The sequence below is a fragment of the Dreissena polymorpha genome, chromosome 14 (assembly GCF_020536995.1).
Source record: "Dreissena polymorpha isolate Duluth1 chromosome 14, UMN_Dpol_1.0, whole genome shotgun sequence".
Classification (NCBI taxonomy): Eukaryota; Metazoa; Mollusca; class Bivalvia; order Myida; family Dreissenidae; genus Dreissena; species Dreissena polymorpha.
The window spans coordinates 3,441,714-3,460,671 of NC_068368.1; the positions used below are offsets into that span (position 1 = coordinate 3,441,714).

General features: G+C 35.1%; 1 protein-coding gene across 3 annotated transcripts in view; it reads right to left on the minus strand.

Moving 5' to 3' along the window:
- Window positions 1-4,025: 4,025 nt before the first annotated feature.
- LOC127858000 (uncharacterized) overlaps window positions 4,026-18,958 on the minus strand; it is a 15,549-nt gene continuing 616 nt past the window's right edge. The window contains exons 3-12 of one of the 3 annotated variants that reach the window (XM_052394834.1): window positions 18,514-18,625; window positions 17,728-17,907; window positions 17,137-17,260; window positions 16,486-16,621; window positions 16,225-16,325; window positions 15,552-15,693; window positions 13,752-13,905; window positions 11,658-11,785; window positions 10,985-11,102; window positions 4,026-7,845 (exon numbers count right to left, since the gene is read on the minus strand). In XM_052394834.1, coding sequence (XP_052250794.1) covers window positions 7,648-7,845; window positions 10,985-11,102; window positions 11,658-11,785; window positions 13,752-13,905; window positions 15,552-15,693; window positions 16,225-16,325; window positions 16,486-16,621; window positions 17,137-17,260; window positions 17,728-17,907; window positions 18,514-18,625 — 1,393 coding nt within the window. In that variant the 3' untranslated portion in view covers window positions 4,026-7,647. Of the gene's footprint in view, window positions 7,846-10,926; window positions 11,103-11,657; window positions 11,786-13,751; window positions 13,906-15,551; window positions 15,694-16,224; window positions 16,326-16,485; window positions 16,622-17,136; window positions 17,261-17,727; window positions 17,908-18,513; window positions 18,626-18,958 lie in introns of all 3 variants that reach the window. The other 2 variants (XM_052394836.1, XM_052394837.1) reach the window with 2 other exon arrangements.

An 18,958-nucleotide genomic window follows, 5' to 3' on the forward strand; every position in this document is an offset into this window, starting at 1 on the left:
CTAAAATAATCTTGAATAAACAACAGCGTTGAGATAGCAGTTTAAATATTTGGAAACGATACATTCGTATTGAAGTATTGACTGAATGACACGGAGAATCGACAACTATCGGCGATACATTATTTATAATAGTGTTAAACTACACGAAGTAAGTTTTTTTTTTCCATTTGGAGTAGTCTGCCATATATATATATATATATATATATATATATATATATATATATATATATATATATATATATATATATATATATATATATATATATATATATATAATGTAATTATTGTTATTCCCTGTTGCTCGCTTCCCTTAATTACTAACGAACATTCAAGGAAAAAAGCGACTTAAGACAGTTATCGTTAAAACAGGCTTAAGCATTTTTGATAAATCGGGGAAAGGTCCTTGACGCCCGCAAATCCCGCTACTTACCCAAGACGCCAACAACCTCCACCTCTTAAACACACGAGGCCAACAAACCCCGCTTCTTACCCAATACGCCCACAAATTACACATCTTACCCCAGACGCCGACAAACCCCGCCTGGATTGCCACGATGATCCCTTCATAGTCCCGGAACACGTTCTCTTGGTCCAACTTCTGGATGTGAGAGATCATGCGCGAGTAGCTGGGTTCGCGGCAGGTCTGCAAATGACGTCATTAAAACGTTATATTTTCATACAATAATGATTTAAAGTCGATTAAACAAATGTCAATCATTAAAAATGTATTCTATAAAAGTATGTTTTGTTTCAACAATGTATACAGATACACCGCCTTTAACCGGATATGCTCGTCAAAGAATGACGGCTGTAATGAATAAAACGCCGTCTCAGTCACCATATGAATGTCAAATCTAACTCAAAATTTATTATAGTGTTTGATTGCACTCAATGTGAAATAGCGGGTAACAAATAACATTGACTCCATATAACCAATCATATAAGGTTTACAAAGGGGTGCTGCTGTACTAACATAGAACGTAAACATGTGGTTTTTTTATTCCAATTTGTTCACTTAAATGCTGTGTTATGAAATTAACTATTAAGACACTATAATACGTTTATTAATAATCATATAATTAATTTATCAATTTGCATTTGTTAGATAAATATTCTTTTTTGGGTCATATTTATTCCCAGCAGTTTTTGACTTGCAGCAGTTATTATCCTCAAATCACTAATCGCTTCAGAGACAGAATACAAACAGTTGTGGGCTAAAAACACCAAGATTTCACTTTGGCATGTGCATACATTTACCACCAAATATTTGATTTATTAATCTTTAATGTTTCCACCGGCAAGTTTACAATTTTTATAAACATTAATTTGCCCCGAGGATGGGAAAAGTTTATTTTCTTAAAAAAACACAAAACGTTATTTTGAAGGGTCTGGTAGATTAAATGTTTTTAATGTTTTTTTTAAGTGAAATTATTATAAGCTGTCTCTTGGAAAACAATCGGAAACTCTACTGAAACAAGAATTGTTTCTTTTTCTTTTTCTTTTCCACAGTTTGTTTTCATTTGTTTAAAGGTGAACACTGGGCAAAGTCGATGAAATAAAACGTAAATACGTTAAATAATGTCGCCATAAAACAGAAAAATTGTCAAATTATCGATACTGTTACTGTTATTTTTTCACTATTTGAAAACGTGATTAACAGTTTACATACACCAAGATTTTTCTATACAGCAACGGAAAGCCTGAACTAAATTTTGCTTTTTGCATTACTGTAATGGTTAGGTCATATACTTATATCAATATGCGTACATTTAATTGAAAACTTCAACTAAGGGCAAAATCTGTGAACAAGTTTTAAAAAAAAATGCTTGTACTACTTAATTTAAGATGGCATTGGCTATTTGATAATACGCTAAGTTGAGGTATACATGTTTACGGCAATACATTTGACATAGTATCATACAGCACAAAAAAGCAAAACAGAAAGATGTCTAAATATACTTACCGGGTTATTACAAATAGAGTCCAAATAGGCGAATCTGAGAATAACCGTCCACCCTTGATCTTGAATGACATTGAGATCGGCCTTGACCTTGTCCGTGAAGTTCGTATCAAGGTCAGAGGTCAAATAGGTGTCAAGGTAGTATTCCCGTAGGACGACGTTGTTTTGTGGACCCATTGACGAAGACTGTCGAAGATGAAATAAACCATGATAAAGAGCTGGATTACAAATCGCGGCAAAAATATATTAAGTGGAGATTGGCCATTACTCTGATCCAAGCATGTGATGAAGGACCCACCAAACATCTTATAACAATGGTACAATCGATTACCAGTGCAAATGCGCTCAAATTCAACGTGTAGGCGGCCGATTATGGATCAATCATTTTTTCTTATAGTATCCCATTTATGCCTAGTGGACTATCCCAACCTTCTAAATTGGATCAATTTATTTCCAAAATTAGGGATGTCTAGTATATTTATTTCTATATTTAGAATAGTTCTTACATAAATTCCTTTAAGCAAACAGCGCAGACCCTGATGAGATTCCGCATAATGCGGCGTCCCATCTGGGTCTACGCTGTTTGCCAATGCCTTTTTTTCTAGACGCTAGGCATAAATGGGTTAAACCGATTACGCATAATGATTCTGCATAATTATATGTTTTCCAATTCAATTATTTTTTCAAATGCGCTGTTGGTAATATTTAGGAAACAACATTTGAAAATTTATGCATAATCGTCGTTTCGTTACAAACATAATGGAAATTATAAATGTTAACGGGTTTGCACACACAATCTAATAAAAATGTTTGTGCATAAATGTAGTACAACTTAAACGATTTTCAGTTAAAATGCATGGATTATTTCGAAACTTTTACTATAAATTTCATTTTTGATTATTGTTCCTTCTGTTGTCCTTAGTTCTACATGTGGGACCTCATTAACATCTCTAATCTACATCACACGGCACGAGAAAATGAATTAATAGAACTAGGAAACATGAATAATTCAGTTATTGTTCCATTTCATTAAAAAAATCAGAGATATGTGGTATGTTCCTTGACCACTAGAGTTACTTCTATTTTGTTCATAACATAACCGGTGATCCGATATAATGGTTGAATTGGTTATGATGATGATGACAATAAAGCTGCTAATGTTGGTTGTTGGTATTGTAATTGTTCTTGAGCTAAAAGTTACGAAGATCTGGAAGAAGAATATGAAGATGAATACAGATGATGGCGAAGGCGGTGATAATGATGATGATGAGTATGCTTATTCCACTGACACAAATGCTTCTGGTAATATTGCTGCTGCTGCTGCTGCTGCCGCTCCTGCTGATGATGATAATGAGGACGATGTAGATGCTGGTGATGATGAATATAAAGATGCTTGTATGGATGGTAATAATGTTATTTATAGAAGATGATAATGGAGATATAAATGTAAGAAAATATACCGTGACTGGATGAAAGTCGGAAGTTCTAGCTTCAATTGTTTTGTAGAAACGTCTGCCTGGGTTAACCACAGTGCCATTAGAACCAAGTTTGGAATAGGTTTTCTCCACGAAACTGACAATTTAAAATGAATACATAGAAATAAACTAATTATGTATATAAGCAATCACATATGTTATAGCAAATATATATGTCATTGTATTTGTAATCGATTAGTTTAAATGTGTTTTACATTTGTTTGTAATTGCAGAAGAATCGTATACATCTTGTAATCATTAAGTGAGACATCAAAATGATATACAAACAAACTACTACATGGAATAAATAATTATTTTGACCCGTGTGTGCGTCCGGTTAACGACGTCGGGCAGTCGCACGTGGAACTCGGCAGGAACGCAGAGCCTCCTCCTAGCAGAAAACCTGCAACTATAAACAATACAGGTACTGAAAGTTATGAGTAAATCCATGTTTACTGTTTTCTCAAAATACTGTTAAAGTCTCCTTCTCCGCATCAACAGCATCCTAATCCTCATCAATGACATTACCATTTATAGCCTCCTTAATCTTAACAAGATCAGTTCTTATAAATAATAACACTCTTACAAAATTAGGTATCGGTGTTTGTATTTGACTTGGCTTTCTACACATAAATGCAAACACAAAACAATTCTTCTGTCGCCCGTATGTCTTCAGTATGTAACGGCGATCGACACTAATGGCAACGCTCTGTTGAAGAGTCTCGTTACTTCCATTAATAATGCGACCTCCTTCTCCAGGAAATGAATCGGTTCCGGTAAGGATCACATCTCACATTAACTAAACAACTGGACTGAAAATAAACTAAATATCGACTTTTATCATTGCAAACATACACACGTTAACACAATACAGCACATTTTTTAATACACTTAAGTACACAAGATACACTAAATAATTGAGTATCCCCACCACACTTAACATGTGTAAATAAATATTCCCACAATAACCTGAAGTCGCTGAATATCCATGCGTTATGTCCACAAAAGGCGTGGGAATCCTTCGAGATGCTAATTAATAAAACTAATTCGGCCAAACGGCACATTTTATTTGCTTAAATTCACCAGACTTACGTTCTAGAAGAATTTTTTGCAATGTCACAACTTCTATAAGTGTCTTAATGCGACACGATTGTTTTGTCATTGTTCACAATGATTGTCTGGAGATAAAACACGTCATTGCGATTGACGCATTACAACCCACGCAGATTAAAGAGGCACCGGTTACCCAGCAACGATTGCTAGAACATTCATCCTTAAGCAATTTAATATTTTCGCACTGAAGCCCGTATTCGCCAAATCAGTCTTAGACCTAAACATAAAGAATAGACTGAGACCCAAGCCAAAGCACTTCTTACTTTGAGTGTATTCAGGCTACTACTGATACTTATTGCGGAAATAAAATGTCGTAAATAAAGAAATACGTGACTAAGGCAGGTGAATGCAAGGTTTGACTCAACATTAAAGAAATTCTGGAATATGTCAATCTATAGAATATAGATAATTATTCTTAGTGATAAGTCTAAGAATTGTTTGGTGAATACGGGCCCTATTCTTTATCATAACACTTCTTTAAAGTTTACATTATTTTCGGCGTATCTTAGGGGGCTTCTGACCTATATTTCTTGCGATAACTGTACAAAGTAAAGTTGCATTTATGGTAGTTAATGAGGTTCAATACTTGAATTTAAGAAATATAATTAAACCAGTGTTTTTTAATCCTCTCAGAAAACCAGACAAAATACTGGTCTTAAGTCAGTTTAAAAATATATGTTCAACAAAAAAAAACGGCAAAAGGAAAATACAAACACATAACGGCAGAAGGAAAATACAAACTTTGAGCATAGAACTTTTCTATGATGTATCATTGGTCTAAAAAAAATATAATAGTTTAGTTTCACCGCACACATTGTAATTTTCAGCTTCATATGCAAGGATCTTTGCGCAAATGAATATTGTACCATGACCATGATGCAGGTGAGAATTGAAGATGTTGCAAAAACTATGAAAACTATTGTTACTGTGCACACATATCATAAACTGCTTACAAGTATCAAAAACATTAAGTACATCATTTGTAAACGAAATCCATCTAGCCCGAAATAGTAAGTATAACTCAGTTCATATTGCTCACGTAGGCACTGAAATTCAAGAATACTTACACTCCATTTAGAAAAGTTTAGCTGTGCTGACGGATGTTTAACTATGCGAAAATGACGGATAGTTCATAATCAACTCATATCGTAAGAAACAATATGTTAATATGTTACCTAAACAGATCAAGAAAGAATAACATAAACATCGGAATTTTATATACTTTTTGTAGAACATAAAAAAGGACAATTTTGACATGTTAAATGTTATTTAATGCCTTTATTATCAACTCCGACTTTGGACTAGTCTAAAATCATTATACAAGCAAAAAAACGTTGATTAAAACATTTGGCTGACGAAGTAGTCGAACCCGGGACATATCGTTGCAAAGACGTTTTTATCACCTTTAGTTATCTTAGTATAACGTTCGTGACGCCATTTACTAGTACTGTTGCTACGGGAGTGTTTATATCTGCCTGACCGCGTAAAGACACGTTAAGACAAAGTATCGTCACGTAATTTAAAATTAAAATTATTTATGAACAATTTTACTGATTAAATATTATAAGCTGAAATATAAATTCGATTATAGAAACAATGATTATATTAGTAAACCTTCATATAAATAAACTAAATACTAGTCCATCTATTCACAGATTGGAAAGAACTTACAACATTACCCTAATATTGTACCTTGCGCGTCAGTCTGCCTTTTAAGAGTTTTCAGGCTTTATTGTGAAAATGATAAAGTATAAATGGCATGTTTGTATGTTTTTTAAATGAATAGGCAAATTTGATAAAATACATTTTGAGCTTGTTTTATCGAGCTTGCATTTCCTATTATCATTGTGTATCTGTTTAACGGGAATGAATTCGAGCTGGCGAGTTAAAACCCTCCAAAAAGAGAGATTCTTATATCATATCAATCATATTTGCCCGGCTGTTAACGCCAAAACAACACCAAGCATAATTTGAATATCTTCTTTTATTTAAAGTGACATTAAACGCACCTAACAGTATATGCTATGTTTATAGGTGTCTATCGCAACCGTTGTTTATTTTTAGTTTTCACTTCATATACACTTATATGTTCTAATGCAGCATGAACATACTAAAACAATATCCCTGAAAGAGAAAAAATAATGCTAAACTTGACCTAACTTTGGTAAGTTTAAAATCTGGAACTCACCGCGAAAACATATGACAATTCTGAAATCATGAATATATTTACCTTCGTGTCTCTGTCAACCACATCTTCGGCCACACTTCTTCAAAGAAATATGTTATAAATGAAGTGTCAGTAAAGTGACTTTATGAGAAAGACTCAAATTGTTTCGCTTTCGTAAATACGCGGCAGTTCCGATCGGCTTAGAGGACTTGGACAGTCATGTAAAATATCGAATATAATATATCTTGTTTATAAACAACTGGCAGCAGGATGAGTTGCGGATAATTGGTCAGTTACTACATTTTAACTAAATCTGTTGACCTGTTAATTCTTTTAAGCTCAATTCAAGTGTTAGATGCGTCTAATGTCACTTTAAAGACATTTCTTGTTTGAGAGCTTGTTTAATATGAATAATCTGTATTTTACTTACAATTACATATTTAAATTGTTTGAATAGCTGATTTAAAAGCTTAACCGTTTAAACGTATATTCTTGCTTACTGTGTGTGGAAATTTGCAGGAGAATATGTTAAATTGAATCTTATAAATTACTTCATTAATTAAAGATATAAAATGTCTTCTTAAAACTACACGGACGAGTCGTAACGTACTCGGTTAAATGGAAACTGATAGCATTTGATATATTAACATTCCGACATTCGCCTCGTTTTTTTAAAGTATACATGCTCATTGAAAACATGAACCATCTTACATAAAAACAACTTATTGCATTTACAATTTGTAAAACAAAATATACATATATATCATTGGGAAAAGGTAAAATATGATCTATGATGTTTGACATCATTAGTTATTGTATTTTTGTCGGCTAAAATTCCTACGTTTTGCAACTTCGATAGTTGATGACGTTTATGAAAAACTAACTCTGAACAATTTCTGTTTTGTTTATAAATTAAAAAAAAATCAAATGTTTCATCTTCTATTTCCAGTTTGTTGCCATGCATGGAACACGGCCGCTGATTGGCTGTTGCAGTGACCGGATGTGACGTCAATAGTGTGACCGAGGCTGTTCATACGCGTTGTCGTGTTTTGGACGCCATTTTCATTTGCCATAAGAACAAAATATTTGTTGTTCCTTCCTAGCACTTTGTTGAGAAGAACAAAATGTACCTGGAACATGACAATTAATCACTCATTTCTTGGACAATTTGATGTTCATATTCTACTGGTTAGCGACCTATCATTCGCCCGTACCTATTATTCGCCCACCCCCTTAAAACCAGCCTAAACAACAATAAACAGTATTTCCCAGTCGGCATGCGATTTGCCGTGTCATTCTCATTCATCCCAGCTGATTATTTCAGAAATATGTAAGTTTCACGTTTGAATTGAATTGACCAGTCACCACTCCGCCCACATTTTGTCGATCAGCCAATCAGATATCGATTTTTCACACACCCCTCAGCAACGCTTATCTGGCCGCCATTTTGTCCGACAAACAAAGCGTGTTGAACATATGAAATGGACGTAATTTTTAAGCGTTTACACAGATTTTATATCAAATGCATGATCATTACTGTTCGATCATTATTCAAAATTGTAGGTGCTATACATACTTTATAAAAGGTTATTATTTTATCTTTATTTCTTGAACATATGAACGAGTAATGAGAAAACAAACAAAATAAATAGTTTAACCACACCAGGTGTGTGTTCTATAAAACGTGTTAAACCGTTTGATGCACAATATTATTAAGCAGTTTGGGCAACATAATAATTGCCACACGTGCTTATTAATCTCAGCGTAATTGTCGATGATTAATAAATAACAGTATGTTGCGTGGATCTCAGAATGAAGAAACATTGAGGCATTGTTAGGTACTGTACACAAGAAAAGAAAACTATTTAATTACTTAAATGATTTCCAATTATATATTTATTTTCTGTGGATCATAAACAAGGGAAATCATTATAAATTGTTAACTTAAATATTGTTTTAACTAAAGTAAAAACAACACAAAGATGATTTCAACGCGGCTTAGCCAGCTTAAAGCGACTTCAAGTGTAAAATGTACGGCTTATAATACAACAACAACATTTCTAATACAACATATATTGATACGGGGAGAAATGTGAAAATTGCAATTAACATATAAGGGCCATCTTGTTATAAATAAGCAAATGCATAATATGCTAAATGTATTCAATTCGAATGTTCGTGAACAGCACCGTAATACCAACATTTCATTTTTTGATAGTGAAATGTAACAGGTTCGCATTAAACATAAATGAAATAAAATGCATATTAGACTATCAGTTAATGAAACCACGAAATTAGGCCTGTATTAAATTATGGTTAAAATCAAAAGTAAATTTATATCCAAATAAAAAAAAATCGGTGTCTTTTTAAAAATAACACAATAAAACAAAAATCTAAACATTTTTAATAAACAAAAAACCCATCATTATATGGACATGTCATTTGCATTTAATAAAAATATTTTAAAAATTATATATAAATAGCCACCGGGTTCATTGTCAGACGGTTGAATACAAGTTCAAAATCAATATGAAATAAATGCTCATTTTTACAACGGATTTTTCATCACCTCGCTATATAATATGTATAAGAAACGTTTCTGATAGTCAGTCTGCCGTTAACTCATTTATTATGATTACGCCATTTCTCTCTAAAGTTTTAATGATTGTATTAACGTTTTACAAAGCAGTTTAGGTTAGTTTGCGGCTTTAATAATTTATTTTATAGGAAAGAGCATAATACATCATTACAAATATAAAATTTCCCTCACGTAATCCGCTATAATTGCGATCTGCTTGTCGGAGTTTTCTAATCACTAGACCACGTGACTATGTGGGCGGAGCGATCGATAATTTGGCGACTGGTCAATTGTGTAAACAAACAATGTGTAGCTGACCTTGTCTAAATCACGCGGGGGATGACGTCAATATCGCACGCGCAGATTTATTTGAGGCGTTGGAAGGGGTCATTTTATTCCGCGATTGTTTTTACTTGCAGCCGACAAATTATGGTTACCTGTATTTCTTTTGTTAACATTCTTTTTACTGTGTGTGTATATAGTTTATTTTTCTTTCAATGTAATCATGCGAAAAAAAATAATCTTAATACCGCAGATGATAACCTAAAGTGTTTTTCTATTTCTGTTTAAAGGGAAACAACTCAATTTGAATTTAAAATACTGTGATTCAAAGGTGGTCCCTCTTGACTGTGTAGGCATCAAATATCATTATGCAATAAAAGAGCAACTGGATTATAAGAAAACCTTGTTTATATTAGGTGAGCGAATAATTGGAACAGTTCCAAACATGTTCTAGGTAAACAAAGAGTTGTTTTTAAAGTGACAGTTCTCGGTTACATTTGTAAGATTTTCATAAAAAAAATACTAGAATTGATGTCAGTTGTTAAACATTATTTCTGCCAAGTTTCAGTAAAATCGATCTCATAAAACGCTTGTAAGGCGGTAAAAAGCTCCATTTCCGGGCGAAAATGGGTCGCTAACAAGTAAGGGAAAGTGCACATTTTAATGTTTTCAATTCAACAGATTGACTTTCTTGAAATTTATGAATTGACGTATTCTTTAGTATTGTTTTATCACGACCACAGTTGCATCCATTTTTTCAATATATCTTTGCTTACATTCATAACTTTTAAACATTAGATTATCAATAAAATCACCATGTTAAGACTACTTTAACCCTTGTCGTTGTCAAGCTAACCCTCTTGCCATGTCACTTTCACACCCATGCGTGGCATTCCCTAAACATTTTGAGCAATTTCTTGGATATTTCCAGTAAAAGTTGTATTTCTTTACAAACTTCATACATTAAGTATGTTGTTGTGTATTTGGGAAACATTTAAATTGTTTTGCCGTGTTTTAAAACAGAGAAATACAAGCGAATGAAAGATAAATATTAAACTAATCGTTTCTTCGAATACTTTTTTTCTCATTTTCAATTTCAATATATATACGTATACAAGGCCAATTACGGTTTTTATTGCAGGATTTATATAAGTGTCTCGCTTTTTCGTGTGTCTTTTAACAGAGAAAAACCCGCGAATAAAAGATAAATAAAAACTAATCATTAGTAGTTTTTGGAATAACTAATTATACAGTTTTCGGATAGAGTGCATTGGATTGCACATTTTCAATCTTAACATATATACATATATACGAAAATTAACCGTTTTTATATAAGGGTTAATATAACTACCTCGCTTGAGTAAGCATTATGTGAGGACTTCAAATATGCAATTACTGTTCACATCAACCTTATAATTCCCACTGGGAACGGCCGCCGGCACGCTCGCGGCTCCCTGAAGAGTATACGTGTTGCCAGGTAACCAAGCCCGCACCTCCACACCGGGAACCATCACTGAGTAGAGGGCGCTGTCAACAAGTTGTTTTTAACTTTATAGCTGTGATCATGAATGCCATCGCAATCTTGCACCAAGTCTCGGTATTGACCGTTTTTGTGCATTTAATTCTTTTCGGGGTGGGGATTGTTCGGGTGTGAGTAAAAATGTGACACTGCAATACTCGAAGAAAGTTGACATAGACGTACTGTATAAGTTTGGACTGGAACTATTTTTTTTAAAGCGGACAATGGACTACTGTCGGCTTTAAACATTACCAGTTCATTTCGATTTGAATGTAGGACTACTTGTGGAATGTAGACCATATATTACTGTTCCGAGATTGACATGGAACTTCTTTTCCAATATGGATTCGGAAAACGTTAAGAATGTAAAACCAAGAGAGCTATTTGAATTGAAACATACGACTTCTTTTGAACGTGGACTGAATAACGTTGTCTTATTTAGATAATTTGCCATTTTTTTAATGTGGACAAGGCACTCTACTTCGAATAAGAAAGTTCATGGAACTACTTCATATGTGCAGTCATGACAATAACGTATGGTTTGCCTTCAACAAGTATGTTACCCATTTCCGGAGTTCTCCAGCACTATATGGGCCTCCATTTCCTTATTCGGCGCGGCGTAGCCTTCGTTATTTATCTCGATGTGGTAGCAGAACTCTCCGCCCGCTGTGACTGAGGAGGGTAGAATAGCCTAAAGCAGGAAACAAAACGGGACGTTTAATAAATAACATTCCGTGTATGGCTTGGAAATAATAAACACAATAACACGTGACCCGGCTTAACCACTGAAGCATGGGTATTTGGTACGAGTTAATGAGTGGCAATCGAGTATTTTTTACTAGTAAAGGTATGTGATATACATGTACTGAACGAAATATCCTACGGTAGTCCTTATAGTTATATACATTGTAACTTTATGGAAAATCAAGATACGAATCGGTATGAAAATGAATACTAGTATACAAAAACGATATACTGTAGAAAAAAACATTATTTTCTTCGGCATGAAATGTGTTATGTTTTTTTTCTTTCTTTAAACGGACTATTTCGTTTACACGTAAATGCGTGCGTTCTTGATTATAACAAACAAAAAACATGGATTTTGCGTCGGGCATTTTCCGATTGGTTCGATATACTTGTCCGCGCTAATTGGCTGTACGAGAGGAGGTCACTTGCAGTAGTTGGGCCCTGTTAATTACATGCCAATTAACTAGTCTGTTTTATGAGGTGATAGTTGCTGGACTTTTTATTGCATGCCTATTCAATACTAAATTGTTATGATACATCTGTTCGGTTCTGTTTTTATTAGCGGATTAGCGGGACTAAATGACCATACACGAGTGTTTGAAGTGATGAATTCAATGGCCAATAAGTCTTATTCATGATAGATTTATGATTAATATGCTTTTATTTCCCTTTAATTCAAGGAAATTATTTATTAGAATAAGGTTATACTCACACATTGTCATCTTTGAATTGAATATATTGTCGTAGCGTTTTACAGAAAACGTCAAGTACACAGTGTAATGTACTCCCCTTTGTGAAGTATGTGTATTTATCTGAATTCCGAAACAACGCAGGATGTGTGTGTAGATTACGTTGAATATTTATATCTTCCATGCCTGCGGTAGTTTAGTATGAAAACGAATAACAATTGGATTATTCGTTTGAATTTTAAATTCTTGGATCGGTCAACCCACGAAATCAACGAAAACTAGTGTCTCACAAATAATAACAGTTAGCTTTTGTTCAACACAATATATCACTTTCCAAAATTGGACCATTCAAAGTGCAAAAATGACATCTTGAAATGAGGGCAAGGCCGATATTGAATTATTTAAACAACATTGTTTCGCTGAAAGTTTTGCCAGTCCTAGATGAGTCAATCAGACCGATATTTTTTGGGCGTCACATACATTTCTCAGAATAAGCCACACGTATTGCGGACAATTCGAACAAAACGAGGGCCAGTCAGGCTGAACCATTTGCCTGAAGCGAAGAACCTTTATTGTTCTTTCTTGCCGTATGATGACATGTATTTTATCTCTTTGTGTTATATGACGACATGTGTTTTTCATAAACGAAATGAAGAACTATATATTTAACTTTGTGATTTGATGGGACAACTCTAAAATAGCAATGAATGATAATACGGAGTGCTCGTTCGCTGATGGCAATTAATGACGTTGAGCACTGCCTGTTTGAGATCGTCGTGTGCGCCTCCTAGCACAATCCATTAATTTAAGAATGCTCGCATCGAAATGTGGAATACAAATGATACATAGTAAATATTTACTTGTTTAAAGTGAAATTTGGTGCGGATAACGTTTAGACCTACATGTATATATATATATATATGTGTGTGTGTGTGTGTGTGTGTGTGTGTGTGTGTGTGTGCGTGCGTGCGTGCGTGCGTGCGTGCGTGCGTGCGTGCGTGCGTGCGTGTGTGTGTGTGTGTGTGTTTCAATTCAATGTCATGTTTTGTTTGCCTTTGTTGATTTTTAATTGAATTGTTTTACTGATTGGTATATTAAATTCATAACTTCTCTTATATTTTTTTAAATAAAACGGCAGCTATATAGGACGCACATTGAACGTTTTTTATAGGCATAACTTGAACAACTATATGACAAATACAATAACAATGTTCCCCTTACTTTAGTCAAGTACAGCCTATATCCAAGATGAGCGGATATGACGTCATAGCAGCCATTCTCTTTCCATGAATCTATTATCTCTTTCAGATAGTCGGTATTCAGACTTGAGTAGTGGAATTGAGCAAGCTCCTTCATCGCGTTAGCACAGGTCCATCTACAATGAAGAAAGGGTACGCAAGATAGAATTACTTCACGTATGCATGTACACTTGGACTGTGTTGGGCATCCCAAATCGTCCAACATAATGACTTCTTGCGATTTATAAAAAATAAATAAAAATAATTTGACAGTGAAAAACCCATAAGAACATACCGACTAGGCTGCTGATTAAAATGTGTGCGCGCAAACAATGATTCCTAACACAGCAACGAATAGATGCACGCTCGTACAACATAAATACTGTTTGCAACAACGTTCAGTTTCAAATCTTTACGTTATGGTGTCTAACAGATACATGCTCATAAACATTGTCTTCATAACTTGAACACAATATGTAACGGAAACAGAATGACGTCAAATGTTTACATACGCTACATATCAACGTCGCTTGCTATTTGCGTTGAATGCTGTGTTGTTTGCCATGTACGTTCGTCCCCCACTCATACATAGGTCCCATTTTTTAACGTCGTATGCCAGTTACATGTGTGTCTTAAACCTCTTTTGCTGTTTCAACTGTCATGAACGTATAATGCCTATTACATTGTCTTTATCGTCTAATGCCACTTAAACGGACTTAAAATCCGTATGCCTCTTACATTTGCGTGAACGTCGTATGCAACTGACATTAACTTCAACGTTTTATGCCACTTAATATATTGACGTTTGTGTCTGATGCCACTCACGTTCACTTAAATCGCTGATGCCGATTACGTTCACTTGAACGTCTGATGCTACTTACGTTTACATAAAGTCACCGATTCACTTAATTTGACTTTAACTGTTTATGCCACTTACATTGACTTCTACATCTAACGCAACTAAGGTTGACTTAAACCGCTGATGAAAGTTACGATGACTTAAACCTCTGCTGCCAGTTACGATTGCTTAAACCTTTGATGCCCGTTACGATGGCTTAAACCTCTGATGCAAAGTTCGATGAATCACACCTGCCAGTTACGAAGACTTAAGCATCTAATGTCAGTTACGATGACTTAAACCGCTGATGCCAGTTACGATGACTTTAACCCTCTGATGCCAGTTACGAGGCCTTAAACCTATGATGCCAGTTACGATTGCTTAAACCTATGATGCCCGTTACGAAGACTCGAACCTCTGATGCCAGGTACGGTGACTTAAACCTCTGCTGCCATTTACGATGACTTAAACCGCTGATGCCAGTTACGATGACTTAAACAACTGATGTCATTTGCGATGCTAAAACCGCTGATGCCAGTAACGTTGACTTACACTTCTGAAGCCACTTACTTAGATGGCTACTTCTAATGCATCATTTTTATTACAGGTATAACGTGTTATGCTATAATGTTGACTTCAACGTCTCATGTCATTAGTTTTAATTTAACTGCGTGTGCCTCTTACGTCGACTGTAACTTTCGCATGCCACGTACATGGACTTAAATGTGTTAATGCCACTTACGTTGACGTACGTTGACTTCACCATTAAATGCAACTTAAATACTTACATACTTAACGTAGTATGCCAATTAAAGTGTATTAGGCCATTGACGTTGGCTTTAACGTTAAATATCATTTGAGTTGTCTGCTAAGCCTTACGTCACTTACATTGACTTCAGCGTCATATACCTCTAACGTTGACATCAAAGACATGTATTTACATACGCTGCGGGTGTTTTGGCGTCATTAGTTTCGCCGGTGACGTAGTTGTAACGGCTGTCGTCGGCCATGTACGTCCGGTCGCCGGTACATTTGAACGTGCCCATATTTTGGTCCAAGTCCGAGAGAAAGGCGTCGTTATAGAAACCTAAGAACACCACGCTGAATTTAGAGCTAATTCTTCCTATATTAATAATTATTTTTATATTCGATAACTGAAAGATGTCTATATTACGTGCTTACGTGAATGTGTAGACTAAAAATGCGCTTATTTCATGTGTCAACTATTTGTTCTTGAGTCTTGAATTATCTAACATTGAAGAGGTTTTCAGATTTGTAATACAATCAGTTTAAATGTCCATGATAATGCAAAGGTTGTGTTAAGAAATGTCCTTAAATTTCCCTACAGTGCTTTGTTCATAAAAGCCAGTGCTATATGTTTCTGCAAACATTATGTTACATTTTTTGTACCACAACACACACTTAAGTTCTATCATAAGTTCTTTGCGTATTGTCTACAAGCAGATAAAAGGCCGAGATTTTAGTATTGTTGAATGACAATAAGAAATTTCCTTAAATTTCCATACATAACTTGATATGGGCCAATGATATAGTTCACTGCAGGCATTATGTTACCACAACAAAATATCAAGCGACAAATTAGTTGCGTGTAACTTACCTATTCGTGATTTCCCAGCCCGCGTTTTCTCGTCTGAGAGAGTTGTCGCAACTTTGTCATATAGATGAAACTTGTACTCCGGGATTCGCACCAAGATTTCTCTGTGAACAAGAAAACGTGATATTCGGTTACAAACAATCTAAATTCGCGGAAGTCGGACGTTAAGTGTGTATACATTCATTGCTCGTTACAATTCGATTTTAACGTGAGGTGCGAGTATAAAAGATGATTCCATGTTGCAGACACGAATACATGACTGACATTGAAGGAGGTGCCGCATCGAGGAGTGCTTGGAGAATTCCGTTCCGGTTCGCCCACTGGGCGTCAGTGAGGCCGAGATCGACACTCGAACAGTATTTGGTAATCCCGAATTCGCTGGTCGTGAAGTGCCACTCTCCTACGGAAATATATATATTGTGTTCAAACAAATATTTGTCTGTTTTAATGTTTAAAGATTTAATTAATGTTTATTTATTTGTCCAGTTGTTAATGGCGGTTTTCGTATATGCCTTACCAAGGGCTTGACCGTTTTTACCCTGTATTAACAACCAATTAAGTATTTCAGAAATGTCAGGCCAGAAGACCAGCTGAATATAACCATCAATTATACAAAGCGTTATATGAATCAACGAAATAAGAGACTTAAGCCAAGTATTCTTAATACAGACTCAAGCAATTATGAACAATCAGGACACGTCTTAGATCGCACTGACCCAAGACTAATCCCACTTCTTACGGTACCCCAGACTGCCACAACCCACTTCTTACACCATAATCCCACAACTTCCGCTTGTAACCCAAGACGCAAACACATTCTGCTTCTTACCCAAGACGCACACACATTACACGTATTATCCCAAAAGCTCACACACTCTTCTTCTTACCCTTAACGCCCTAAATCCTGTCTCTTACCCCAGACGCCCACAAACCCAGCCTGGATCGCTACGATGATTCCTTCGTAGTCCCGGAACACGTTATCATGATCCAACTTTCGGATGTGAGAGAGCATACGCGAGTAGCTTGGGTCATGGTAGGGCTGCAAAGGAATAAATAGGTCATATGTTTCTTTTAATGTAAGTCTTTTTTAATGTTTCCATGTTTAAAAATTAAATATTATTCCAGAAATAGTACACATGAATGATTATTTTAACTTAAATTTACACGGTTTGACAAAGTGAATAACCAGTTTTAAATTACCAAGATTTCACTTTAAACCACTTGTAAAAATAAATTTAATATTTATCTTTGCTACAGTTTAACGGTTATGTCACAAACGTCAAACTGTTAAATCAATACGTCACCATCGAATTGACTACTTCAGCATTGTGCATAATAATTAGTATGTTTACGTGTTAATTAGATCTAAAATTTGCTCCACTTAAGTTCGGATGGAATATTTGAACACTAGCTAAGGCGAGGTATACATGTGAATGGTCATACCTTTGATAATAAGCATTAAGTGAAAAAAAAATGCTCAACATAAAAATGTCTTAAAACGCGTACCGGTTGAACACAGCAGTTGCTATAAGCGAATCTGAGAATCACCGTCCAACCTTGACCTTGAATGAGCTTGAGATCGGCCTTGACCTTGTCCGTGAAGGTCGTATCAAGATCGGATGTTAAGAAGGTGTCAAGGTAGTACTGCCGGTATAAGACGTTGTTTTGTGGGCCCATTGACCAAGACTGTCAGAGGAAAGGATTCATAATTTAGCGCTCGACTTCAAATCCGCGCATCGAGAGATTGATATCTGGCGCAGACAAATAACGTGTGTGGGCTTTGACTGTTCCTCTGACTCAAGTAGATGATAGAGAGAGCACAAAAGTGTCTTAATAAAATGTCGTGGATTCATGAAATTTATTTTAACTGTATGTTACAGTTACTTCTTTTTTTACTTAACAAAATTACTGATAAGACAACATGATGATTGAAATGGTTATGACAATGATGATAATGAAGCTGCTAATGCTGTACTTGTTCTTGAAGTAAAATAATATAAAAATAAGGAAGAAACATATAAAAAGAAAAGTGGTGATGATTGTGACAACGACCACGACGATGATAATTATAATGAAAACTATGATGGTATGATGATCATGCTGATTTCTGATTAAACAAATGATACTGATTATCCTGCTGTTCCTGCTACCGATGATACTGCAGTTGATGCTGCTGATGATGCTGATCAAAATATAGAAGCTGTTGATGATGCATATAAAGATGAGTGTGTTAATGACTTTGACATGATTAACATAGGAAGACAATGGCGCTATGAATATAAGAAAATCTACCGAAAGTGGATGAAAGCTGGAGGTTCGAGTCTCAATATGTCTGTAGAAACCTCTGCCTGGGTTCACCACAGTCACATTAGAACTAAGTTTGGAAAAGGTTTTCTCCACAAACCTGAATATACATATGTGTAGCTAAGAAATAACATCAACATGTTTAGGATCTGTGATTGGTGTACTAGCACTTAATAAATGCAAAGCAGTTTATCAGAGGAGAATTCCAATGGAATGATAGCCTTTTGCTCGAATGAAACGATAAGGTTTGATAATTTCGCACTTCATGTGCCAAGTATGTTGAAGCTTTTTTAAAAATTATTTTTTTACAAATGGCATTTCGCTGGTTATCTTATTTCTGTTGATAAATGACGGAGTCTTCGGAGCTTTCCACGTCTACGCGTCGTTAACTGATTAGATAACAAGTGTGTTACAACAAAGGAAGCTTTATAGA